We start from the raw sequence: 27902 nt of genomic DNA, 5'->3' as shown, positions 1-27902 counted from the left end.
CTTCAATGCTGCAGAATGATGGAGGCCACTGTGTTCTTGGGGACCTTCAATGCTGCAGAATGATGGAGGCCACTGTGTTCTTGGGGACCTTCAATGCTGCAGAATGATGGAGGCCACTGTGTTCTTGGGGACCTTCAATGCTGCAGAATGATGGGGGCCACTGTGTTCTTAGGGACCTTCAATTCTGCAGAAATGTTTTGGTACCCTTCCCCAGATCTGTGCCTCGACACAATCCTGTCTTGGACCTCTTCTGACAATTCCTTCAACATCATGGCTTCGTTTTTCTCTGACCCGCGCTGTCAACTCTAGGATCTTATATAGACGGGTGTGCCTTTCCAAATCATGTCAAATCAATTGAATTTACACAGGTGGACTCCAATCAAGTTGTAGAAACATCTCAAGGATGATCAATGGAAACAGGAGGCACCTGAGATCAATTTTGAGTCTCATAACAAAGGGTCTGATTTTATTTTATCTTATATAAATCTGAAACAATTTCTACAAACCTGTTATCTCTTTGTCATTGTGGGGTATTGTGATGTCATTATGGGGTATTGTGATGTCATTATGGGGTATTGTGATGTCATTATGGGGGATTGTGTGTTGATTGGTGAGGATTTGTATTTATTCAATAAGGCTGGACTCCTGAGTGGTGCAGTGGTCTAATGCACTGCATATCAGTTCAAGAAACGTCACGACAGTCCCTGGTTCAAATCCAGGCTGTATCACATCCGGCCGTGATTGGTAGTCCCATAGGGTGGTGCACATTTGGCCCGGGTTTGGCCGGGGTTGGCCGTCCGTAGTAAATAAGAATCTGTTCTTAACTGACTTGCCTAGTTGGGTCTGAATATTTTCCGAATGTACATTCATTACAAGCATCAACTAGCTGATTTCTGTCATACTTCAACAGATGGTGGTTGAAAGGACAGTTCTGTTTGTCATGTCACAATGCTTTAAGACAGCATTCTTAACCATTGTGTTAGTTTTAGTTGTTCATGTGTCATTTTCTGCCAATCACTCCTGACGAGGGTTGGATTTGAAGCTTTCCTATTCTCATGTGTTTGCTGATGATTATGGTTCTCTGATTGGACGGGCTATAGCCTATAGGGTGTGACTGGAGGCTACGTGTGAGAAAGTACATTTCATGTAGGGTCATTGTATTTCCCTCTTGAGAACTAACCGTATGGTTCAGACTAATCCCTAAATTGTGGTTGCACTTGGAGCTCGGGACACTTTTAAGTAGACGTTGGTTGAAAAGGTTCTCTCCTTTAACCACTTTCTTTCATTAAATGTTTCTTTCTTCCGTTACAGAAAGATTACAAGGAACTGTCCGTGCAATGTGAAGACTTTGTGGTCGGACTGCTGGACCTGTGTCGTAACACGGAGGAGGTGGAGGCCATCTTGAATGGGGACATTGATGCCAGTGAAAACAATGAGCCACATGAAAGACCAAGTTCTAAAAGACTAAAGCTCGCAATAAAATATGAACTGAAGAAGGTGAGGGTAATTGGTATCAGCAGACATACGGTTGGTGTTGTTGTGGCTCAACACATGTCTGGATGAGCAATTATGCTTTTCACTGCCACAATAGGACACAGAAAAGCAATGATTGCTAAGTTAGGGGAGGGGAGGGGGGGCGGTCATATGAGGTTTTACTTTTTAATATGTTATTGAGAGACACACACTTTCATCCCTCCATAATCTCTACATATCTTTCTCTTCTCATCCCCACATCGTAGTTCATAGCCCATCCAAACTGTCAGCAGCAGCTCATGTCTATCTGGTACGAGAACCTGTCTGGACTGAGACAGCAGACCAACGTTGTCAAGTTTCTGGTAGTTCTGGGTGTAGCTGTTGGACTGCCTGTCCTGGCTCTGCTCTACTGGGTGGCACCGACTTGCAAGGTCAGCTTACACTGCTTATACCTGTAGTGGAAGTGATTTGGAATCATGTTTTTGTGATGAGATAAAACCCTAGAGACTATTCATCTACCTTAAAGCTGTCCTTCTGGTCTCTGGGGTTCTATAGGGGTACTATTCATCTACCTTAAGGCTGTCCTCCTGGTCTCTGGGGTTCCCAGTGGTTCCATCAGGGTACTATTCATCTACCTTAAGGCTGTCCTTCTGGTCTCTGGGGTTCCATAGGGGTACTATTCATCTACCTTAAGGCTGTCCTCCTGGTCTCTGGGGTTCCCAGTGGTTCCATCAGGGTACTATTCATCTACCTTAAGGCTGTCCTCCTGGTCTCTGGGGTTCCATAGGGGTACTATTCATCTACCTTAAGGCTGTCCTCCTGGTCTCTGGGGTTCCATAGGGGTACTATTCATCTACCTTAAGGCTGTCCTTCTGGTCTTTGGGGTTCTATAGGGGTACTATTCATCTACCTTAAGGCTGTCCTTCTGGTCTTTGGGGTTCTATAGGGGTACTATTCATCTACCTTAAGGCTGTCCTTCTGGTCTCTGGGGTTCTATAGGGGTACTATTCATCTACCTTAAGGCTGTCCTTCTGGTCTCTGGGATTCCATAGGGGTACTATTAATCTACCTTAAGGCTGTCCTTCTGGTCTCTGGGGTTCCATAGGGGTACTATTCATCTACCTTAAGGCTGTCCTTCTGGTCTCTGGGATTCCATAGGGGTACTATTCATCTACCTTAAGGCTGTCCTTCTGGTCTCTGGGGTTCGATAGGGGTACTATTCATCTACCTTAAGGCTGTCCTTCTGGTCTCTGGGGTTCCATAGGGGTACTATTCATCTACCTTAAGGCTGTCCTCCTGGTCTCTGGGGTTCCATAGGGGTACTATTCATCTACCTTAAGGCTGTCCTTCTGGTCTCTGGGGTTCCATAGGGGTACTATTCATCTACCTTAAGGCTGTCCTTCTGGTCTCTGGGGTTCCATAGGGGTACTATTCATCTACCTTAAGGCTGTCCTCCTGGTCTCTGGGGTTCCCAGTGGTTCTATAGGGTTACTATTCATCTACCTTAAGGCTGTCCTCCTGGTCTCTGGGGTTCTATAGGGGTACTATTCATCTACCTTAAGGCTGTCCTCCTGGTCTCTGGGGTTCCCAGTGGTTCCATCGGGGTACTATTCATCTACCTTAAGGCTGTCCTCCTGGTCTCTGCGATTCCATCGGGGTACTATTCATCTACCTTAAGGCTGTCCTCCTGGTCTCTGGGGTTCCATAGGGGTACTATTCATCTACCTTAAGGCTGTCCTCCTGGTCTCTGGGGTTCCCAGTGATTCCATAGGGGTACTATTCATCTACCTTAAGGCTGTCCTTCTGGTCTCTGGGGTTCCCAGTGGTTCCATCAGGGTACTATTCATCTACCTTAAGGCTGTCCTCCTGGTCTCTGGGGTTCCCAGTGATTCCATAGGGGTACTATTCATCTACCTTAAGGCTGTCCTCCTGGTCTCTGGGGTTCCCAGTGATTCCATAGGGGTACTATTCATCTACCTTAAGGCTGTCCTCCTGGTCTCTGGGGTTCCCAGTGGTTCTATAGGGTTACTATTCATCTACCTTAAGGCTGTCCTCCTGGTCTCTGGTGTTCCCAGTGGTTCCATCAGGGTACTATTCATCTACCTTAAGGCTGTCCTCCTGGTCTCTGGTGTTCCCAGTGGTTCCATCGGGGTACTATTCATCTTCTTTCTTCTTCTCAGCTGGGGAAGATAATGCGTGGTCCCTTCCTGAAGTTCGTGGCCCATGCAGCTTCCTTCACCATCTTCCTGGGCCTGCTGGTGATGAATGCAGCGGATCGCTTCCAGGGTACCAAACTGCTCCCTAACATGACAGTACAGGACCACCCCTCTCAGCTGTTCAGGATGACGACCACCCCCTTCACCTGGATGGAGATACTCATCATATCCTGGGTCATAGGTCATATGCAAACTGTATATACTATGTTAAAAATATTTATTATAATAAATATGATTGTGTATTTTCTGTAGTACATACATAACATACGCATGTGAGCGAGCGAGCGCGCACACACACAAACACGGACACACACACAGACGCATTGCTCGCACGTACACTGAGTGTACAAAACATTAGGAACACCTACTCTTTCCATTACTGACCAGGTGAATCAAGGTGAAAGATATGATCCCTTATTGATGTCACCTGTTAAATCCACTTCAATCAGTGTAGATGAAGGGGAGGAGTCACGTTAAAGAATAATTTTTAATCTCTGAGAACATTGAGACATGGATTGTGTATGTGTCCCATTCAGAGAGTGAATGGGCAAGACCAAATATTTAAGTGCCTTTGAACGGGGTATGGTATTCGGTGCCAGGCGCACCAGTTTGTGTCAAAAACTGCAACACTGCTGGGTTTTTCACACTCAACAGTTTCCCGTGCGTATCAAGAACGGTCCACCACCCAAAGGCCATCCAACCACAACTGTGGGAAGCATTGGAGTCAACATGGGCCAACATCCCTGTGGAACGCTTTAAAGACCTTCTAGTCCTTCGAGTCCATGACCTGACGAATTGAGGCTGTGCTGAGGGCAAAAATGTAGCCAATCAGATTGCAGTGCTAGCACTAACCCTTAAATAACATTGAATTTAACAGGAAGCAAATGGTTGACCTCCATAACAGGAAGCAAATGGTTGACCTCGATAACAGGAAGCAAATGTTTGACCTCCATAACAGGAAGCAAATGGTTGACCTCGATAACAGGAAGCAAATGGTTGACCTCCATAACAGGAAGCAAATGGTTGACCTCCATAACAGGAAGCAAATGGTTGACCTCGATAACAGGAAGCAAATGGTTGAACTCCATAACAGGAAGCAAATGGTTGACCTCCATAACAGGAAGCAAATGGTTGACCTCGATAACAGGAAGCAAATGGTTGACCTCGATAACAGGAAGCAAATGGTTCACCTCCATAACAGGAAGCAAATGGTTGACCTCCATAACAGGAAGCAAATGGTTGACCTCCATAACAGGAAGCAAATGGTTGACCTCGATAACAGGAAGCAAATGGTTCACCTCCATAACAGGAAGCAAATGGTTGACCTCCATAACAGGAAGCAAATGGTTGACCTCCATAACAGGAAGCAAATGGTTGACCTCGATAACAGGAAGCAAATGGTTGACCTCGATAACAGGAAGCAGATGTTTGACCTCCATAACAGGAAGCAAATGGTTGACCTCGATAACAGGAAGCAAATGGTTGACCTCCATAACAGGAAGCAAATGGTTGACCTCCATAACAGGAAGCAAATGGTTGACCTCCATAACAGGAAGCAAATGGTTGACCTCCATAACAGGAAGCAAATGGTTGACCTCCATAACAGGAAGCAAATGGTTGACCTCCATAACAGGAAGCAAATGGTTGACCTCCATAACAGGAAGCAAATGGTTGACCTCGATAACAGGAAGCAAATGATTCACCTCCATAACAGGAAGCAAATGGTTGACCTCCATAACAGGAAGCAAATGGTTCACAAATGATTGCCATGGACCTAGTTAGCAGAGATTCAATGATGATGAGAGACAAAAACTTCAATAAATCTTACAATTCCAACTACTGAATCCTGCAAGATACTTATCTTAAGATACTTACCTTGCAGGATTCAATAGTTGGAATTGTAAGATTTGTTGCACCATCCCTTTCTCTGTGATTGTCATTCTAACACCAAAAAATTGTTAAACAAATCTAAATATATTTTACATTTTAGATTATTCAAAGTAGCCACCCTTTGCCTTGATGACAGCTCCGCACACTTGGGATTCTCAAAATCTTGTTTTTGTTGTCACATACACATGGTTAGCAGATGTCAATGCAAGTGTAGCGAAATGCTTGTGTTTCTGGTTTCCGACCAGGTCTGGAGTACTGCTGGTTTCCTGTTAAACTCTTATCCTACCAGGTCTGGAGTACTGCTGGTTTCCTGTTAAACTCTTATCCTACCAGGTCTGGAGTACTGCTGGTTTCCTGTTAAACTCTTATCCTACCAGGTCTGGAGTACTGCTGGTTTCCTGTTAAACTCTTATCCTACCAGGTCTGGAGTACTGCTGGTTTCCTGTTAAACTCTTATCCTACCAGGTCTGGAGTACTGCTGGTTTCCTTACCAGGTCTGGAGTACTGCTGATTTTCTCTTTTACCTGATCATTATTTGCACTCACCTTTTGTCCGAGGTCTGAATCAGTCCATGATTAGAGGGGATTAATAAAACAGGAACCAGGGACTCTATGGAATTTATACCCTATATTGGCTGTTCCCTGCCATCAGTCTATACTAACCTGCCTGCCATCAGTCTATACTAACCTGCCTGTTCCCTGTCATCAGTCTATAATAACCTGCCTGTTCCCTGTCATCAGGCTATACTAACCTGCCTGTTCCCTGCCATCAGTCTATACTAACCTCCCTTCCATCAGTCTATAATAACCTGCCTGCCATCAGTCTATAATAACCGGCCTGTCATCAGTCTATACTAACCTGCCTGCCATCAGTCTATACTAACCTGCCTGCCATCAGTCTATACTAACCTCCCTGTCATCAGTCTATAATAACCGGCCTGTCATCAGTCTATAATAACTGGCCTGTAGCCTGTCATCAGTCTATAATAACCGGCCTGTCATCAGTCTATACTAACCTGCCTGCCATCAGTCTATACTAACCTGCCTGTCATCAGTCTATAATAACCTGCCTGTTCCCTGCCATCAGTCTATACTAACCTCCCTTCCATCAGTCTATAATAACCGGCCTGTCATCAGTCTATAATAACCTCCCTGTCATCAGTCTATAATAACCTGCCTGTCATCAGTCTATACTAACCTCCCTGTCATCAGTCTATAATAACCGGCCTGTCATCAGTCTATAATAACTGGCCTGTAGCCTGTCATCAGTCTATAATAACCGGCCTGTCATCAGTCTATACTAACCTGCCTGCCATCAGTCTATACTAACCTCCCTGTCATCAGTCTATAATAACCGGCCTGTCATCAGTCTATAATAACTGGCCTGTAGCCTGTCATCAGTCTATAATAACCGGCCTGTCATCAGTCTATACTAACCTGCCTGCCATCAGTCTATAATAACCTGCCTGCCATCAGTCTATCCTCCCTGTCATCAGTCTATAATAACCGGCCTGTCATCAGTCTATAATAACCTCCCTGTCATCAGCCTGTCATCAGTCTATAATAACTGGCCTGTAGCCTGTCATCAGTCTATAATAACCGGCCTGTCATCAGTCTATAATAACCTGCCTGCCATCAGTCTATACTAACCTGTCATCAGTCTATAATAACCGGCCTGTCATCAGTCTATAATAACTGGCCTGTAGCCTGTCATCAGTCTATAATAACCAGCCTGTCAGCCTGTCATCAGTCTATAATAACCTGCCTGCCATCAGTCTATACTAACCTCCCTGTCATCAGTCTATAATAACCGGCCTGTCATCAGTCTATAATAACTGGCCTGTAGCCTGTCATCAGTCTATAATAACCGGCCTGTCATCAGTCTATACTAACCTGCCTGCCATCAGCCTGTCATCAGTCTATAATAACCGGCTATCAGTCTATAACCGGCCTGTCATCAGTCTATAATAACCAGCCTGTCATCAGTCTATAATAACCGGCATGTAGCCTGTCATCAGTCTATAATAACCGGGCTGTCATCAGTCTATAATAACCAGCCTGTAGCCTGTCATCAGTCTATAATAACCGGCTTGTAGCCTGTCATCAGTCTATAATAACCGGGCTGTCATCAGTCTATAATAACCAGCCTGTAGCCTGTCATCAGTCTATAATAACCAGCCTGTAGCCTGTCATCAGTCTATAATAACCGGCTTGTAGCCTGTCATCAGTCTATAATAACCGGCCTGTAGCCTGTCATCAGTCTATAATAACCGGGCTGTCATCAGTCTATAACAACCGTCTTAATGTCAAGTCTATAATAACCGGCCTGTAGCCTGTCATCAGTCTATAATAACCGGCCTGTAGCCTGTCACCAGTCTATACTAACCAGCCTGTAGCCTGTCATCAGTCTATAATAACCGGCCTGTAGCCTGTCATCAGTCTATAATAACCGGCATGTCATCAGTCTATAATAACCGGGCTGTAGCCTGTCATCGGTCTATAATAACTGGCCTGTCGCCTGTCATCAGTCTATAATAACCGGCCTGTTATCAGTCCATAATAACCAGCCTGTAGCCTGTCACTAGTCTATAATAACCGGCCTGGAGCCTGTCATCAGTCTATAATAACCGGCCTGTAGCCTGTCATCAGTCTATAATAACCGGCCTGTAGCCTGTCATCAGTCTATAATAACCGGCCTGTCATCAGTCTATAATAACCGGCCTGTAGCCTGTCATCAGTCTATAATAACCGGCCTGTCATCAGTCTATAATAACCGGCCTGTAGCCTGTCATCAGTCTATAATAACTGACATGTAGCCTGTCATCAGTCTATAATAACCGGCCTGTCATCAGTCTATAATAACCGGCCTGTCATCAGTCTATAATAACCGGGCTGTCATCAGTCTATAATAACCAGCCTGTAGCCTGTCATCAGTCTATAATAACCAGCCTGTAGCCTGTCATCAGTCTATAATAACCGGCTTGTAGCCTGTCATCAGTCTATAATAACCGGCCTGTAGCCTGTCATCAGTCTATAATAACCGGGCTGTCATCAGTCTATAACAACCGGCCTCTTGCCTGTCATGAGTCTATAATAACCGGCCTGTAGCCTGTCATCAGTCTATAATAACCGGCATGTAGCCTGTCACCAGTCTATACTAACCAGCCTGTAGCCTGTCATCAGTCTATAATAACCGGCCTGTAGCCTGTCATCAGTCTATAATAACCGGCATGTCATCAGTCTATAATAACCGGCATGTAGCCTGTCATCAGTCTATAATAACCGGCCTGTTATCAGTCCATAATAACCAGCCTGTAGCCTGTCATCAGTCTAGTCAGTCTATAATAACCGGCCTGGAGCCTGTCATCAGTCTATAATAACCGGCCTGGAGCCTGTCATCAGTCTATAATAACCGGCCTGGAGCCTGTCATCAGTCTATAATAACCGGCCTGTAGCCTGTCATCAGTCTATAATAACCAGCCTGTAGCCTGTCACTAGTCTATAATAACCGGCCTGGAGCCTGTCATCAGTCTATAATAACCGGCCTGTAGCCTGTCATCAGTCTATAATAACCGGCCTGTAGCCTGTCATCAGTCTATAATAACTGTTCTGTCATCAGTCTATAATAACCGGCCTGTAGCCTGTCATCAGTCTATAATAACCGGCCTGTCATCAGTCTATAATAACCGGCCTGTCATCAGTCTATAATAACCAGCCTGTAGCCTGTCATCAGTCTATAATAACCGGCTTGTAGCCTGTCATCAGTCTATAATAACCGGGCTGTCATCAGTCTATAATAACCAGCCTGTAGCCTGTCATCAGTCTATAATAACCAGCCTGTAGCCTGTCATCAGTCTATAATAACCGGCTTGTAGCCTGTCATCAGTCTATAATAACCGGCCTGTAGCCTGTCATCAGTCTATAATAACCGGGCTGTCATCAGTCTATAACAACCGGCCTCTTGCCTGTCATGAGTCTATAATAACCGGCCTGTAGCCTGTCATCAGTCTATAATAACCGGCCTGTAGCCTGTCACCAGTCTATACTAACCAGCCTGTAGCCTGTCATCAGTCTATAATAACCGGCCTGTAGCCTGTCATCAGTCTATAATAACCGGCATGTCATCAGTCTATAATAACCGGGCTGTAGCCTGTCATCGGTCTATAATAACTGGCCTGTCGCCTGTCATCAGTCTATAATAACCGGCATGTAGCCTGTCATCAGTCTATAATAACCGGCCTGTTATCAGTCCATAATAACCAGCCTGTAGCCTGTCACCAGTCTATAATAACCGGCCTGGAGCCTGTCATCAGTCTATAATAACCGGCCTGGAGCCTGTCATCAGTCTATAATAACCGGCCTGGAGCCTGTCATCAGTCTATAATAACCGGCCTGTAGCCTGTCATCAGTCTATAATAACCAGCCTGTAGCCTGTCACTAGTCTATAATAACCGGCCTGGAGCCTGTCATCAGTCTATAATAACTGTTCTGTCATCAGTCTATAATAACAGCCTCATCAGTCTATAATAACCAGCCTGTAGCCTGTCACTAGTCTATAATAACTGGCCTGTAGCCTGTCATCAGTCTATAATAACCGGCCTGTCATCAGTCTATAATAACCGGCCTGTAGTCTGTCATCAGTCTATAATAACTGTTCTGTCATCAGTCTATAATAACCGGCCTGTAGCCTGTCATCAGTCTATAATAACCGGCCTGTCATCAGTCTATAATAACCGGCCTGTCATCAGTCTATAATAACCGGCCTGTAGCCTGTCATCAGTCTATAATAACCGACCTGTAGCCTGTCATCAGTCTATAATAACCGGCCTGTCATCAGTCTATAATAACCGGCCTGTCATCAGTCTATAATAACCGGCCTGTAGCCTGTCATCAGTCTATAATAACCGGCCTGTAGCCTGTCACCAGTCTTTAATAACTGGCCTGTAGCCTGTCATCAGTCTTTAATAACCGGCCTGTAGCCTGTCATCAGTCTTTAATAACCGGCCTGTCATCAGTCTAGAATAACCGGCCTGTCATCAGTCTATAATAACAGGCCTGTCATCAGTCTATAATAACCGGCCTGTCATCAGTCTATAATAACCAGCCTGTAGCCTGTAATCAGTCTATAATAACCGGCATGTAGCCTGTCATCAGTCTAGAATAACCGCCCTGTAGCCTGTCATCCGTCTATAATAACCGGCCTGTCATCCGTCTATAATAACCGGCCTGTCATCGGTCTATAATAACCGGCCTGTCATCAGTCTATAATAACCGGCCTGTCATCAGTCTAGAATAACCAGCCTGTAGCCTGTCATCAGTCTATAATAACCAGCCTGTAGCCTGTCATCAGTCTATAATAACCGGCCTGTAGCCTGTCATCAGTCTATAATAACCAGCCTGTAGCCTGTCACCAGTCTATAATAACCGGCCTGTAGCCTGTCATCAGTCTATACTAACCTCCCTGTCATCAGTCTATAATAACCGGCCTGTCACCAGTCTATAATAACCGGCCTGTCATCAGTCTATAATAACCAGCCTGTCATCAGTCTATAATAACCTACCTGTAGCCTGTCATCAGTCTATAATAACCTCCTGTCATCAGTCTATAATAACCTCCCTGTCATCAGTCTATAATAACCTCCTGTCATCAGTCTATAATAACCGGCCTGTCATCAGTCTATAATATCCTACCTGTTTCCCGTCAGCAGTTTGATGTGTCTTGTCTACATCCCATTATGTGAAGGGAAGGAGATTCCCACACTGTTGTTCTGAAATAGCCCTGTAGCAGAGGAGGATCACAGAGGTCAAAGACAGAACACTGACAATCACAGAGGGGCCAAAATACTGTAATCACTCTAACATATGTGACACCAGGAAATAAATATTTAACATATACACTTTGTCTACTTGGACGGGTTCTTGGCAAAGATTTGACTTTAAATTAGACAAAGCATTGAACTTAAAGCCATGTCTCTGTTACATTATATGGCAGACAAGCACAGACATTTGGATACCCTGCCACCCAAATAGAATAGAATGTGGATTGATACCAAATGTATGCTACACATACTGGAAGAAATAAGCTATGTCTGTCTGTGTCGATGGGATCTGGGAAAGGGGACACGTTTAATTGAATGCAAAGCATTGATGTGATAGTCAAGTCTCTCTAATATATGATTGCTTAGTTACGCCCACCACACCTCAGGTAGCTGTACTGTAGGCCAGTACTACACAACCTGGGGGTACATCTACCCCTGGGGAGACTTGGCCTATCCACAGAGCTACTTACTGTATACGGCTTACTGAAGAAATGCACATGAGAAGAACATCTACTGCAGACCAGATATGAGTCCTTTCCATCATAGTTCAGGGAAGTCTTCTCTTCTTCTCTCCAGCTCATTCCAATCCATGCTGCTGTTCTCTCTTCTTCTCTCCAGCTCATTCCAATCCATGCTGCTGTTCTTTCTTCTTCTCTCCTGCTCATTCCAATCCATGCTGCTGTTCCTTCTTCTTCTCTCCAGCTCATTCCAATCCATGCTGCTGTTCTCTCTTCTTCTCTCCTGCTCATTCCAATCCATGCTGCTGTTCTCTCTTCTTCTCTCCAGCTCATTCCAATCCATGCTGCTGTTCTCTCTTCTTCTCTCCTGCTCATTCCAATCCATGCTGCTGTTCTCTCTTCTTCTCTCCAGCTCATTCCAACCCCTGCTGCTGTTCTCTCTTCTTCTCTCTAGGTCATTCCAACCCATGCTGCTGTACTCTCTTCTTCTCTCCTGCTCATTCCAATCCATGCTGCTGTTCTCTCTTCTTCTCTCCAGCTCATTCCAATCCATGCTGCTGTTTTCTCTTCTTCTCTCCAGCTCATTCCAATCCATGCTGATGTTCTCTCTTCTCTCCTGCTCATTCCAATCCATGCTGCTGTTCTCTCTTCTTCTCTCCAGCTCATTCCAATCCATGCTGCTGTTTTCTCTTCTTCTCTCCAGCTCATTCCAATCCATGCTGATGTTCTCTCTTCTCTCCTGCTCATTCCAACCCATGCTGCTGTTCTCTCTTCTTCTCTCCAGCTCATTCCAAGCCCTGCTGCTGTTCTCTCTTCTTCTCTCTAGCTCATTCCAACCCATGCTGCTGTACTCTCTTCTTCTCTCCTGCTCATTCCAATCCATGCTGCTGTTCTCTCTTCTCGTCTCCAGCTCATTCAAATCCATGCTGCTGTTCTCTCTTCTTCTCCACTGCTCATTCCAATCCATGCTTCTGTTCTCTCTTCTCTCCTGCTCATTCCAATCCATGCTGCTGTTCTCTCTTCTTCTCTCCTGCTCATTCCAATCCATGCTGCTGTTCTCTCTTCTTCTCTCCAGCTCATTCCAACCCCTGCTGCTGTTCTCTCTTCTCTCTAGCTCATTCCAACCCATGCTGCTGTACTCTCTTCTTCTCTCCTGCTCATTCCAATCCATGCTGCTGTTCTCTCTTCTCGTCTCCAGCTCATTCAAATCCATGCTGCTGTTCTCTCTTCTTCTCCACTGCTCATTCCAATCCATGCTTCTGTTCTCTCTTCTCTCCTGCTCATTCCAATCCATGCTGCTGTTCTCTCTTCTTCTCTCCTGCTCATTCCAATCCATGCTGCTGTTCTCTCTTCTTCTCTCCAGCTCATTCCAATCCATGCTGCTGTTCTCTCTTCTTCTCTCCTGCTCATTCCAATCCATGCTGCGGTTCTCTCTTCTTCTCTCCAGCTCATTCCAATCCATGCTGCTGTTCTCTCTTCTTCTCTCCAGCTCATTCCAATCCATGCTGCTGTTCTCTCTTCTTCTCTCCAGCTCATTCCAATCCATGCTGCTTTTCTCTCTTCTTCTCCCAGCTCATTCCAATCCATGCTGCTGTTCTCTCTTCTTCTCTCCAGCTCATTCCAATCCATGCTGCTGTTCTCTCTCCTTCTCTCCAGCTCATTCCAATCCATGCTGCTGTTCTCTATCCTTCTGTCCAGCTAATTCCAACCCATGCTACTGTTCTCTCTTCTTCTCTCCAGCTCATTCCAATCCATGCTTCTGTTCTCTCTTCTTCTCTCCTGCTCATTCCAATCCATGCTGCTGTTCTCTCTTCTTCTGTCCAGCTAATTCCAACCCATGCTACTGTTCTCTCTTCTTCTCTCCAGCTAATTCCAACCCATGCTACTGTTCTCTCTTCTTCTCTCCAGCTCATTCCAACCCCTGCTGCTGTTCTCTCTTCTTCTCTCTAGGTCATTCCAACCCATGCTGCTGTACTCTCTTCTTCTCTCCTGCTCATTCCAATCCATGCTGCTGTTCTCTCTTCTTCTCTCCAGCTCATTCCAATCCATGCTGCTGTTTTCTCTTCTTCTCTCCTGCTCATTCCAATCCATGCTACTGTTCTCTCTTCTCTCCTGCTCATTCCAATCCATGCTGCTGTTCTCTCTTCTTCTCTGCTGCTCATTCCAACCCATGCTGCTGTTCTCTCTTCTTCTCTCCAGCTCATTCCAATCCATGCTGCTGTTCTCTCTTCATCTCCCCTGCTCATTCCAATCCATGCTGCTGTTCTCTCTTCTCTCTAGCTCATTCCAATACATGCTGCTGTTCTCTCTACTGCTCTCCTGCTCATTCCAATCCATGCTGCTGTTCTCTCTTCTTCTCTCCTGCTCATTCCAATCCATGCTGCTGTTCTCTCTTCTTCTCTCCAGCTCATTCCAATCCATGCTGATGTTCTCTCTTCTCTCCTGCTCATTCCAATCCATGCTGCTGTTCTCTCTTCTTCTCTCCTGCTCATTCCAATCCATGCTGCTGTTCTCTCTTCTTCTCTCCAGCTCATTCCAACCCCTGCTGCTGTTCTCTCTTCTTCTCTCTAGCTCATTCCAACCCATGCTGCTGTACTCTCTTCTTCTCTCCTGCTCATTCCAATCCATGCTGCTGTTCTCTCTTCTTGTCTCCAGCTCATTCAAATCCATGCTGCTGTTCTCTCTTCTTCTCCACTGCTCATTCCAATCCATGCTTCTGTTCTCTCTTCTCTCCTGCTCATTCCAATCCATGCTGCTGTTCTCTCTTCTTCTCTCCTGCTCATTCCAATCCATGCTGCTGTTCTCTCTTCTTCTCTCCAGCTCATTCCAACCCCTGCTGCTGTTCTCTCTTCTCTCTAGCTCATTCCAACCCATGCTGCTGTACTCTCTTCTTCTCTCCTGCTCATTCCAATCCATGCTGCTGTTCTCTCTTCTCGTCTCCAGCTCATTCAAATCCATGCTGCTGTTCTCTCTTCTTCTCCACTGCTCATTCCAATCCATGCTTCTGTTCTCTCGTCGTCTCTCCTGCTCATTCCAATACATGCTGCTGTTCTCTCTTCTTCTCTCCTGCTCATTCCAATCCATGCTGCGGTTCTCTCTTCTTCTCTCCAGCTCATTCCAATCCATGCTGCTGTTCTCTCTTCTTCTCTCCTGCTCATTCCAATCCATGCTGCTGTTCTCTCTTCTTCTCTCCAGCTCATTCCAATCCATGCTGCTGTTCTCTCTTCTTCTCTCCAGCTCATTCCAATCCATGCTGCTGTTCTCTCTTCTTCTCTCCAGCTCATTCCAATCCATGCTGCTTTTCTCTCTCCTTCTCTCCAGCTCATTCCAATCCATGCTGCTGTTCTCTCTTCTCTCCAGCTCATTCCAATCCATGCTGCTGTTCTCTCTCCTTCTCTCCAGCTCATTCCAATCCATGCTGCTGTTCTCTCTCCTTCTGTCCAGCTAATTCCAACCCATGCTACTGTTCTCTCTTCTTCTCTCCAGCTCATTCCAATCCATGCTTCTGTTCTCTCTTCTTCTCTCCTGCTCATTCCAATCCATGCTGCTGTTCTCTCTTCTTCTGTCCAGCTAATTCCAACCCATGCTACTGTTCTCTCTTCTTCTCTCCAGCTAATTCCAACCCATGCTACTGTTCTCTCTTCTTCTCTCCAGCTCATTCCAACCCCTGCTGCTGTTCTCTCTTCTTCTCTCTAGGTCATTCCAACCCATGCTGCTGTACTCTCTTCTTCTCTCCTGCTCATTCCAATCCATGCTGCTGTTCTCTCTTCTTCTCTCCAGCTCATTCCAATCCATGCTGCTGTTTTCTCTTCTTCTCTCCTGCTCATTCCAATCCATGCTACTGTTCTCTCTTCTCTCCTGCTCATTCCAATCCATGCTGCTGTTCTCTCTTCTTCTCTGCTGCTCATTCCAACCCATGCTGCTGTTCTCTCTTCTTCTCTCCAGCTCATTCCAATCCATGCTGCTGTTCTCTCTTCATCTCCCTGCTCATTCCAATCCATGCTGCTGTTCTCTCTTCTCTCTAGCTCATTCCAATACATGCTGCTGTTCTCTCTACTGCTCTCCTGCTCATTCCAATCCATGCTGCTGTTCTCTCTTCTTCTCTCCTGCTCATTCCAATCCATGCTGCTGTTCTCTCTTCTTCTCTCCAGCTCATTCCAATCCATGCTGATGTTCTCTCTTCTCTCCTGCTCATTCCAATCCATGCTGCTGTTCTCTCTTCTTCTCTCCTGCTCATTCCAATCCATGCTGCTGTTCTCTCTTCTTCTCTCCAGCTCATTCCAACCCCTGCTGCTGTTCTCTCTTCTTCTCTCTAGCTCATTCCAACCCATGCTGCTGTACTCTCTTCTTCTCTCCTGCTCATTCCAATCCATGCTGCTGTTCTCTCTTCTTGTCTCCAGCTCATTCAAATCCATGCTGCTGTTCTCTCTTCTTCTCCACTGCTCATTCCAATCCATGCTTCTGTTCTCTCTTCTCTCCTGCTCATTCCAATCCATGCTGCTGTTCTCTCTTCTTCTCTCCTGCTCATTCCAATCCATGCTGCTGTTCTCTCTTCTTCTGTCCAGCTCATTCCAATCCATGCTGCTGTTCTCTCTTCTTCTCTCCTGCTCATTCCAATCCATGCTGCGGTTCGCTCTTCTTCTCTCCAGCTCATTCCAATCCATGCTGCTGTTCTCTCTTCTTCTCTCCTGCTCATTCCAATCCATGCTGCGGTTCTCTCTTCTTCTCTCCAGCTCATTCCAATCCATGCTGCTGTTCTCTCTTCTTCTCTCCTGCTCATTCCAATCCATGCTGCTGTTCTCTCTCCTTCTCTCCAGCTCATTCCAATCCATGCTGCTGTTCTCTCTTCTTCTCTCCAGCTCATTCCAATCTATGCTGCTGTTCTCTCTCCTTCTCTCCAGCTCATTCCAATCCATGCTGCTGTTCTCTCTCCTTCTGTCCAGCTAATTCCAACCCATGCTACTGTTCTCTCTTCTTCTCTCCAGCTCATTCCAATCCATGCTTCTGTTCTCTCTTCTTCTCTCCTGCTCATTCCAATCCATGCTGCTGTTCTCTCTTCTTCTGTCCAGCTAATTCCAACCCATGCTACTGTTCTCTCTTCTTCTCTCCAGCTAATTCCAACCCATGCTACTATTCTCTCTTCTTCTCTCCAGCTCATTCCAATCCATGCTTCTGTTCTCTCTTCTTCTCTCCTGCTCATTCCAACCCATGCTGCTGTTTTCTCTTCTTCTCTCCAGCTCATTCCAATCCATGCTGCTGTTCTCTCTTCTTCTCTCCAGCTCATTCCAATCCATGCTGCTGTTCTCTCGTCTTCTCTCCAGCTCATTCCAATCCATGCTGCTGTTCTCTCTTCTTCTCTCCTGCTCATTCCACCCCATGCTGCTGTTCTCTCTTCTTCTCTCCAGCTCATTCCAATCCATGCTGCTGTTCTCTCTTCTTCTCTCCTGCTCATTCCAATCCATGCTGCTGTTTTCTCTTCTTCTCTCCAGCTCATTCCAACCCATGCTGCTGTTCTCTCTTCTTCTCTCCAGCTCATTCCAATCCATGCTGCTATTCTCTCTTCTTCTCTCCTGCTCATTCCAACCCATGCTACTGTTTTCTCTTCTTCTCTCCTGCTCATTCCAACCCATGCTGCTGTTCTCTCTTCTTCTCTCCAGCTCATTCCAATCCATGCTGCTGTTCTCTCTTCTTCTCTCCAGCTCATTCCAATCCATGCTGCTGTTCTCTGTTCTTCTCCCCTGCTCATTCCAATCCATGCTGCTGTTCTCTCTTCTCTCTAGCTCATTCCAATACATGCTGCTGTTCTCTCTACTGCTCTCCTGTTCATTCCAATCCATGCTGCTGTTCTCTCTTCTTCTCTCCAGCTCATTCCAACCCATGCTGCTGTTCTCTCTTCTTCTCTCCTGCTCATTCCAATCCATGCTGCTGTTTTCTCTCCTTCTCTCCAGCTCATTCCAACCCATGCTGCTGTTCTCTCTTCTTCTCTCTAGCTCATTCCACCCCATGCTGCTGTTCTCTCTTCTTCTCTCCAGCTCATTCCAATCCATGCTGCTGTTCTCTCTTCTTCTCTCCTGCTCATTCCGATCCATGCTGCTGTTCTCTCTTCTTCTCTCCTGCTCATTCCAATCCATGCTGCGGTTCTCTCTTCTTCTCTCCAGCTCATTCCAATCCATGCTGCTGTTCTCTCTTCTTCTCCCCTGCTCATTCCAATCCATGCTGCTGTTCTCTCTTCTTCTCTCCAGCTCATTCCAATCCATGCTGCTTTTCTCTCTCCTTCTCTCCAGCTCATTCCAATCCATGCTGCTGTTCTCTCTTCTTCTCTCCTGCTCATTCCAATCCATGCTGCTGTTCTCTCTTCTTCTCTCCTGCTCATTCCAATCCATGCTGCTGTTTTCTCTCCTTCTCTCCAGCTCATTCCAACCCATGCTGCTGTTCTCTCTTCTTCTCTCTAGCTCATTCCACCCCATGCTGCTGTTCTCTCTTCTTCTCTCCAGCTCATTCCAATCCATGCTTCTGTTCTCTCTTCTTCTCTCCTGCTCATTCCAACCCATGCTGCTGTTTTCTCTTCTTCTCTCCAGCTCATTCCAATCCATGCTGCTGTTCTCTCTTCTTCTCTCCAGCTCATTCCAATCCATGCTGCTGTTCTCTCTTCTACTCTCCAGCTCATTCCAATCCATGCTGCTGTTCTCTCTTCTTCTCTCCTGCTCATTCCACCCCATGCTGCTGTTCTCTCTTCTTCTCTCCAGCTCATTCCAATCCATGCTGCTGTTCTCTCTTCTTCTCTCCTGCTCATTCCAATCCATGCTGCTGTTTTCTCTTCTTCTCTCCAGCTCATTCCAACCCATGCTGCTGTTCTCTCTTCTTCTCTCCAGCTCATTCCAATCCATGCTGCTATTCTCTCTTCTTCTCTCCTGCTCATTCCAACCCATGCTACTGTTTTCTCTTCTTCTCCCTGCTCATTCCAACCCATGCTGCTGTTCTCTCTTCTTCTCTCCAGCTCATTCCAATCCATGCTGCTGTTCTCTCTTCTTCTCTCAGCTCATTCCAATCCATGCTGCTGTTCTCTGTTCTTCTCCCCTGCTCATTCCAATCCATGCTGCTGTTCTCTCTCTCTTCTCTCTAGCTCATTCCAATACATGCTGCTGTTCTCTCTACTGCTCTCCTGTTCATTCCAATCCATGCTGCTGTTCTCTCTTCTTCTCTCCAGCTCATTCCAACCCATGCTGCTGTTCTCTCTTCTTCTCTCCTGCTCATTCCAATCCATGCTGCTGTTTTCTCTCTTCTCTCCAGCTCATTCCAACCCATGCTGCTGTTCTCTCTTCTTCTCTCTAGCTCATTCCACCCCATGCTGCTGTTCTCTCTTCTTCTCTCCAGCTCATTCCAATCCATGCTGCTGTTCTCTCTTCTTCTCTCCTGCTCATTCCAATCCATGCTGCTGTTCTCTCTTCTTCTCTCCTGCTCATTCCAATCCATGCTGCGGTTCTCTCTTCTTCTCTCCAGCTCATTCCAATCCATGCTGCTGTTCTCTCTTCTTCTCCCCTGCTCATTCCAATCCATGCTGCTGTTCTCTCTTCTTCTCTCCAGCTCATTCCAATCCATGCTGCTGTTCTCTCTTCTCTCTAGCTCATTCCAATACATGCTGCTGTTCTCTCTACTGCTCTCCTGTTCATTCCAATCCATGCTGCTGTTCTCTCTTCTTCTCTCCAGCTCATTCCAACCCATGCTGCTGTTCTCTCTTCTTCTCTCCTGCTCATTCCAATCCATGCTGCTGTTTTCTCTCCTTCTCTCCAGCTCATTCCAACCCATGCTGCTGTTCTCTCTTCTTCTCTCTAGCTCATTCCACCCCATGCTGCTGTTCTCTCTTCTTCTCTCCAGCTCATTCCAATCCATGCTGCTGTTCTCTCTTCTTCTCTCCTGCTCATTCCAATCCATGCTGCTGTTCTCTCTTCTTCTCTCCTGCTCATTCCAATCCATGCTGCGGTTCTCTCTTCTTCTCTCCAGCTCATTCCAATCCATGCTGCTGTTCTCTCTTCTTCTCCCTGCTCATTCCAATCCATGCTGCTGTTCTCTCTTCTTCTCTCCAGCTCATTCCAATCCATGCTGCTTTTCTCTCTCTTCTCTCCAGCTCATTCCAATCCATGCTGCTGTTCTCTCTTCTTCTCTCCTGCTCATTCCAATCCATGCTGCTGTTCTCTCTTCTTCTCTCCTGCTCATTCCAATCCATGCTGCTGTTTTCTCTCTTCTCTCCAGCTCATTCCAACCCATGCTGCTGTTCTCTCTTCTTCTCTCTAGCTCATTCCACCCCATGCTGCTGTTCTCTCTTCTTCTCTCCAGCTCATTCCAATCCATGCTGCTGTTCTCTCTTCTTCTCTCCTGCTCATTCCAATCCATGCTGCTGTTCTCTGCTCATTCCAATCCATGCTGCTGTTCTTTCTTCTCTCTGCTCATTCCAATCCATGCTGCTGTTCTCTCTTCTTCTCTCCTGCTCATTCCAATCCATGCTGCTGTTCTCTCTTCTTCTCTCCTGCTCATTCCAATCCATGCTGCTGTTCTCTCTTCTTCTCCCCTGCTCATTCCAATCCATGCTGCTGTTCTCTCTTCTCTCTAGCTCATTCCAATACATGCTGCTGTTCTCTCTACTGCTCTCCTGCTCATTCCAATCCATGCTGCTGTTCTCTCTTCTTCTCTCCAGCTCATTCCAATCCATGCTGCTGTTCTCTCTCCTTCTCTCCAGCTAATTCCAACCCATGCTACTGTTCTCTCTTCTCTCCAGCTCATTCCAATCCATGCTTCTGTTCTCTCTTCTTCTCTCCTGCTCATTCCACCCCATGCTGCTGTTCTCTCTTCTTCTCTCCAGCTCATTCCAATCCATGCTGCTGTTCTCTCTTCTTCTCTCCTGCTCATTCCAATCCATGCTGCTGTTTTCTCTTCTTCTCTCCTGCTCATTCCAACCAGTGCTGCTGTTCTCTCTTCTTCTCTCCAGCTCATTCCAATACATGCTGCTGTTCTCTCTCCTTCTCTCCTGCTCATTCCAATCCATGCTGCTGTTCTCTCTCCTTCTCTCCAGCTCATTCCAACCCATGCTACTGTTCTCTCTTCTTCTCTCCAGCTCATTCCAATCCATGCTTCTGTTCTCTCTTCTTCTTTCCTGCTCATTCCAATCCATGCTGCTGTTCTCTCTTCTTCTCTCCTGCTCATTCCAACCACTGCTTCTGTTCTCTCTTCTTCTCTCCTGCTCATTCCAATCCATGCTGCTGTTCTCTCTTCTTCTCTCTAGCTCATTCCACCCCATGCTGCTGTTCTCTTTTCTTCTCTCCAGCTCATTCCAATCCATGCTGCTGTTCTCTCTTCTTCTCTCCAGCTCATTCCACCCCATGCTGCTGTTCTCTCTTCTTCTCTCCAGCTCATTCCAATCCATGCTGCTATTCTCTCTTCTTCTCTCCTGCTCATTCCAATCCATGCTACTGTTTTCTCTTCTTCTCTCCTGCTCATTCCAACCCATGCTGCTGTTCTCTCTTCTTCTCTCCAGCTCATTCCAATCCATGCTGCTGTTCTCTCTTCTTCTCTCCAGCTCATTCCAGTCCATGCTGCTGTTCTCTCTTCTTCTCTCCAGCTCATTCCAATCCATGCTGCTATTCTCTCTTCTTCTCTCCTGCTCATTCCAATCCATGCTACTGTTTTCTCTTCTTCTCTCCTGCTCATTCCAACCCATGCTGCTGTTCTCTCTTCTTCTCTCCAGCTCATTCCAATCCATGCTGCTGTTCTCTCTTCTTCTCTCCAGCTCATTCCAATCCATGCTGCTGTTCTCTCTTCTTCTCTCCTGCTCATTCCAATCCATGCTGCTGTTCTCTCTTCTTCTCTCTAGCTCATTCCACCCCATGCTGCTGTTCTCTCTTCTTCTCTCCAGCTCATTCCAACCCATGCTACTGTTTTCTCTTCTTCTCTCCTGCTCATTCCAACCCATGCTGCTGTTCTCTCTTCTTCTCTCCTGCTCATTCCAATCCATGCTGCTGTTTTCTCTTCTTCTCTCCTGCTCATTCCAACCAGTGCTGCTGTTCTCTCTTCTTCTCTCCAGCTCATTCCAATACATGCTGCTGTTCTCTCTCCTTCTCTCCTGCTCATTCCAATCCATGCTGCTGTTCTCTCTCCTTCTCTCCAGCTCATTCCAATCCATGCTACTGTTCTCTCTTCTTCTCTCCAGCTCATTCCAATCCATGCTTCTGTTCTCTCTTCTTCTTTCCTGCTCATTCCAATCCATGCTGCTGTTCTCTCTTCTTCTCTCCTGCTCATTCCAACCACTGCTTCTGTTCTCTCTTCTTCTCTCCTGCTCATTCCAATCCATGCTGCTGTTCTCTCTTCTTCTCTCTAGCTCATTCCACCCCATGCTGCTGTTCTCTTTTCTTCTCTCCAGCTCATTCCAATCCATGCTGCTGTTCTCTCTTCTTCTCTCCAGCTCATTCCAATCCATGCTGCTGTTCTCTCTTCTTCTCTCCAGCTCATTCCAATCCATGCTGCTGTTCTCTCTTCTTCTCTCCTGCTCATTCCAATCCATGCTGCTGTTCTCTCTTCTTCTCTCCTGCTCATTCCAATCCATGTGACTGTTTTCTCTCCTTCTCTCCAGCTCATTCCAACCCATGCTGCTATTCTCTCTTCTTCTCTCCTGCTCATTCCAACCCATGCTACTGTTTTCTCTTCTTCTCTCCTGCTCATTCCAACCCATGCTGCTGTTCTCTCTTCTTCTCTCCAGCTCATTCCAATCCATGCTGCTTTTCTCTCTCCTTCTCTCCAGCTCATTCCAATCCATGCTGCTGTTCTCTCTTCTTCTCTCCTGCTCATTCCAATCCATGCTGCTGTTCTCTCTTCTTCTCTCCTGCTCATTCCAATCCATGCTGCTGTTTTCTTCTTCCAGCTCATTCCAACCCATGCTGCTGTTCTCTCTTCTTCTCTAGCTCATTCCAATCCATGCTGCTGTTTTCTCTCCTTCTCTCCAGCTCATTCCAATCCATGCTTCTGTTCTCTCTTCTTCTCTCCTGCTCATTCCAACCCATGCTGCTGTTTTCTCTTCTTCTCTCCAGCTCATTCCAATCCATGCTGCTGTTCTCTCTTCTTCTCTCCAGCTCATTCCAATCCATGCTGCTGTTCTCTCTTCTACTCTCCAGCTCATTCCAATCCATGCTGCTGTTCTCTCTTCTTCTCTCCTGCTCATTCCACCCCATGCTGCTGTTCTCTCTTCTTCTCTCCAGCTCATTCCAATCCATGCTGCTGTTCTCTCTTCTTCTCTCCTGCTCATTCCAATCCATGCTGCTGTTTTCTCTCTTCTCTCCAGCTCATTCCAACCCATGCTGCTGTTCTCTCTTCTTCTCTCCAGCTCATTCCAATCCATGCTGCTATTCTCTCTTCTTCTCTCCTGCTCATTCCAACCCATGCTACTGTTTTCTCTTCTTCTCTCCTGCTCATTCCAACCCATGCTGCTGTTCTCTCTTTCATTCTCTCCAGCTCATTCCAATCCATGCTGCTGTTCTCTCTTCTTCTCTCCAGCTCATTCCAATCCATGCTGCTGTTCTCTGTTCTTCTCCCCTGCTCATTCCAATCCATGCTGCTGTTCTCTCTTCTCTCTCTAGCTCATTCCAATACATGCTGCTGTTCTCTCTACTGCTCTCCTGTTCATTCCAATCCATGCTGCTGTTCTCTCTTCTTCTCTCCAGCTCATTCCAACCCATGCTGCTGTTCTCTCTTCTTCTCTCCTGCTCATTCCAATCCATGCTGCTGTTTTCTCTCCTTCTCTCCAGCTCATTCCAACCCATGCTGCTGTTCTCTCTTCTTCTCTCTAGCTCATTCCACCCCATGCTGCTGTTCTCTCTTCTTCTCTCCAGCTCATTCCAATCCATGCTGCTGTTCTCTCTTCTTCTCTCCTGCTCATTCCAATCCATGCTGCTGTTCTCTCTTCTTCTCTCCTGCTCATTCCAATCCATGCTGCGGTTCTCTCTTCTTCTCTCCAGCTCATTCCAATCCATGCTGCTGTTCTCTCTTCTTCTCCCCTGCTCATTCCAATCCATGCTGCTGTTCTCTCTTCTTCTCTCCAGCTCATTCCAATCCATGCTGCTGTTCTCTCTTCTCTCTAGCTCATTCCAATACATGCTGCTGTTCTCTCTACTGCTCTCCTGTTCATTCCAATCCATGCTGCTGTTCTCTCTTCTTCTCTCCAGCTCATTCCAACCCATGCTGCTGTTCTCTCTTCTTCTCTCCTGCTCATTCCAATCCATGCTGCTGTTTTCTCTCCTTCTCTCCAGCTCATTCCAACCCATGCTGCTGTTCTCTCTTCTTCTCTCCAGCTCATTCCAATCCATGCTGCTGTTCTCTCTTCTTCTCTCCTGCTCATTCCAATCCATGCTGCTGTTCTCTCTTCTTCTCTCCTGCTCATTCCAATCCATGCTGCTGTTCTCTCTTCTTCTCTCCTGCTCATTCCAATCCATGCTGCTGTTCTCTCTTCTTCTCTCCAGCTCATTCCAATCCATGCTGCTGTTCTCTCTTCTTCTCCCAGCTCATTCCAATCCATGCTGCTGTTCTCTCTCATTCCAATCCTTCTCTCCAGCTCATTCCAATCCATGCTGCTGTTCTCTCTCCTTCTCTCCAGCTCATTCCAATCCATGCTGCTGTTCTCTCTTCTTCTCTCCTGCTCATTCCAATCCATGCTGCTGTTCTCTCTTCTTCTCTCCTGCTCATTCCAATCCATGCTGCTGTTCTCTCTTCTTCTCTCCTGCTCATTCCAATCCATGCTGCTGTTCTCTCTTCTTCTCTCCTGCTCATTCCAATCCATGCTGCTGTTCTCTCTTCTTCTCCCCTGCTCATTCCAATCCATGCTGCTGTTCTCTCTTCTTCTCTCCAGCTCATTCCAATCCATGCTGCTGTTCTCTCTTCTTCTCTCTGCTCATTCCAATCCATGCTGCTGTTCTCTCTTCTTCTCTCCTGCTCATTCCAATCCATGCTGCTGTTCTCTCTTCTTCTCTCCAGCTCATTCCAATCCATGCTGCTGTTCTCTCTCCTTCTCTCCAGCTAATTCCAACCCATGCTACTGTTCTCTCTTCTCTCCAGCTCATTCCAATCCATGCTTCTGTTCTCTCTTCTTCTCTCCTGCTCATTCCACCCCATGCTGCTGTTCTCTCTTCTTCTCTCCAGCTCATTCCAATCCATGCTGCTGTTCTCTCTTCTTCTCTCCTGCTCATTCCAATCCATGCTGCTGTTTTCTCTTCTTCTCTCCTGCTCATTCCAACCAGTGCTGCTGTTCTCTCTTCTTCTCTCCAGCTCATTCCAATCCATGCTGCTGTTCTCTCTCCTTCTCTCCTGCTCATTCCAATCCATGCTGCTGTTCTCTCTCCTTCTCTCCAGCTCATTCCAACCCATGCTACTGTTCTCTCTTTCTTCTCTCCAGCTCATTCCAATCCATGCTTCTGTTCTCTCTTTCTTCTTTCCTGCTCATTCCAATCCATGCTGCTGTTCTCTCTTCTTCTCTCCTGCTCATTCCAACCACTGCTTCTGTTCTGCTCATTCCAATCCATGCTGCTGTTCTCTCTCTTCTCTCTAGCTCATTCCAATCCATGCTGCTGTTCTCTCTTCTTCTCTCCAGCTCATTCCAATCCATGCTGCTGTTCTCTCTTTCTTCTCTCCAGCTCATTCCAATCCATGCTGCTGTTCTCTCTTCTTCTCTCCAGCTCATTCCAATCCATGCTGCTGTTCTCTCTTCTTCTCTCCAGCTCTTCCAATGCTCATTCCAATCCATGCTGCTGTTTTCTCTCCTTCTCTCCAGCTCATTCCAACCCATGCTGCTATTCTCTTTTCTTCTCCCCAGCTCATTCCACCCCATGCTGCTGTTCTCTCTTCTTCTCTCCAGCTCATTCCAATCCATGCTGCTGTTCTTCTTCTTCTCTCCTGCTCATTCCACCCCATGCTGCTGTTCTCTCTTCTTCTCTCAGCTCATTCCAATCCATGCTGCTATTCTCTCTTCTTCTCTCCTGCTCATTCCAATCCATGCTACTGTTTTCTCTTCTTCTCTCCTGCTCATTCCAACCCATGCTGCTGTTCTCTCTTCTTCTCTCCAGCTCATTCCAATCCATGCTGCTGTTCTCTCTTCTTCTCTCCAGCTCATTCCAGTCCATGCTGCTGTTCTCTCTTCTTCTCTCCAGCTCATTCCAATCCATGCTGCTATTCTCTCTTCTTCTCTCCTGCTCATTCCAATCCATGCTACTGTTTTCTCTTCTTCTCTCCTGCTCATTCCAACCCATGCTGCTGTTCTCTCTTCTTCTCTCCAGCTCATTCCAATCCATGCTGCTGTTCTCTCTTCTTCTCTCCAGCTCTTCTCCAGCTCATTCCAATCCATGCTGCTGTTCTCTCTTCTTCTCTCTAGCTCATTCCACCCCATGCTGCTGTTCTCTCTTCTTCTCTCCAGCTCATTCCAACCCATGCTACTGTTTTCTCTTCTTCTCTCCTGCTCATTCCAACCCATGCTGCTGTTCTCTCTTCTTCTCTCCTGCTCATTCCAATCCATGCTGCTGTTTTCTCTTCTTCTCTCCTGCTCATTCCAACCAGTGCTGCTGTTCTCTCTTCTTCTCTCCAGCTCATTCCAATACATGCTGCTGTTCTCTCTCCTTCTCTCCTGCTCATTCCAATCCATGCTGCTGTTCTCTCTCCTTCTCTCCAGCTCATTCCAATCCATGCTACTGTTCTCTCTTCTTCTCTCTAGCTCATTCCAATCCATGCTTCTGTTCTCTCTTCTTCTTTCCTGCTCATTCCAATCCATGCTGCTGTTCTCTCTTCTTCTCTCCTGCTCATTCCAACCACTGCTTCTGTTCTCTCTTCTTCTCTCCTGCTCATTCCAATCCATGCTGCTGTTCTCTCTTCTTCTCTCTAGCTCATTCCACCCCATGCTGCTGTTCTCTTTTCTTCTCTCCAGCTCATTCCAATCCATGCTGCTGTTCTCTCTTCTTCTCTCCAGCTCATTCCAATCCATGCTGCTGTTCTCTCTTCTTCTCTCCAGCTCATTCCAATCCATGCTGCTGTTCTCTCTTCTTCTCTCCTGCTCATTCCAATCCATGCTGCTGTTCTCTCTTCTTCTCTCCTGCTCATTCCAATCCATGTGGCTGTTTTCTCTCCTTCTCTCCAGCTCATTCCAATCCATGCTGCTATTCTCTTTTCTTCTCTCCAGCTCATTCCACCCCATGCTGCTGTTCTCTCTTCTTCTCTCCAGCTCATTCCAATCCATGCTGCTGTTCTCTCTTCTTCTCTCCTGCTCATTCCACCCCATGCTGCTGTTCTCTCTTCTTCTCTCCAGCTCATTCCAATCCATGCTGCTATTCTCTCTTCTTCTCTCCTGCTCATTCCAATCCATGCTACTGTTTTCTCTTCTTCTCTCCTGCTCATTCCAACCCATGCTGCTGTTCTCTCTTCTTCTCTCCAGCTCATTCCAATCCATGCTGCTGTTCTCTCTTCTTCTCTCCAGCTCATTCCAATCCATGCTGCTGTTCTCTCTTCTTCTCTCCAGCTCATTCCAATCCATGCTGCTGTTCTCTCTTCTTCTCTCCAGCTCATTCCAATCCATGCTGCTGTTCTCTCTTCTTCTCTCCTGCTCATTCCAATCCATGATGCTGTTCTCTCTTCTTCTCTCTAGCTCATTCCACCCCATGCTGCTGTTCTCTCTTCTTCTCTCCAGCTCATTCCAATCCATGCTGCTGTTCTCTCTTCTTCTCTCCTGCTCATTCCAATCCATGCTGCTGTTTTCTCTTCTTCTCTCCAGCTCATTCCAACCCATGCTGCTGTTCTCTCTTCTTCTCTCCAGCTCATTCCAATCCATGCTGCTATTCTCTCTTCTTCTCTCCTGCTCATTCCAACCCATGCTACTGTTTTCTCTTCTTCTCTCCTGCTCATTCCAACCCATGCTGCTATTCTCTCTTCTTCTCTCCAGCTCATTCCAATCCATGCTTCTGTTCTCTCTTCTTCTCTCCTGCTCATTCCAACCCATGCTGCTGTTTTCTCTTCTTCTCTCCAGCTCATTCC

At 46.5% G+C, this 27902-nt stretch overlaps 1 protein-coding gene across 3 annotated transcripts in view; it reads left to right on the top strand.

Annotated features, from left to right (window-relative positions):
• Positions 1–27902, top strand: part of trpc6b (transient receptor potential cation channel, subfamily C, member 6b) — a 67254-nt gene that overhangs the window by 3559 nt on the left and 35793 nt on the right. For all 3 annotated transcript variants that reach the window (XM_046296349.1, XM_046296350.1, XM_046296348.1), the window contains exons 2-4: positions 1312–1497; positions 1740–1904; positions 3654–3870. In XM_046296349.1, coding sequence (XP_046152305.1) covers positions 1312–1497; positions 1740–1904; positions 3654–3870 — 568 coding nt within the window. The remainder of the gene's footprint in view (positions 1–1311; positions 1498–1739; positions 1905–3653; positions 3871–27902) is intronic.

Source organism: Oncorhynchus gorbuscha, linkage group LG13, assembly GCF_021184085.1.
Source record: "Oncorhynchus gorbuscha isolate QuinsamMale2020 ecotype Even-year linkage group LG13, OgorEven_v1.0, whole genome shotgun sequence".
In the NCBI taxonomy this organism is placed as follows: domain Eukaryota; kingdom Metazoa; phylum Chordata; class Actinopteri; order Salmoniformes; family Salmonidae; genus Oncorhynchus; species Oncorhynchus gorbuscha.
Note: the sequence above shows the minus strand (reverse complement) of the source record. Positions and strands in the feature narration are given on the sequence as shown.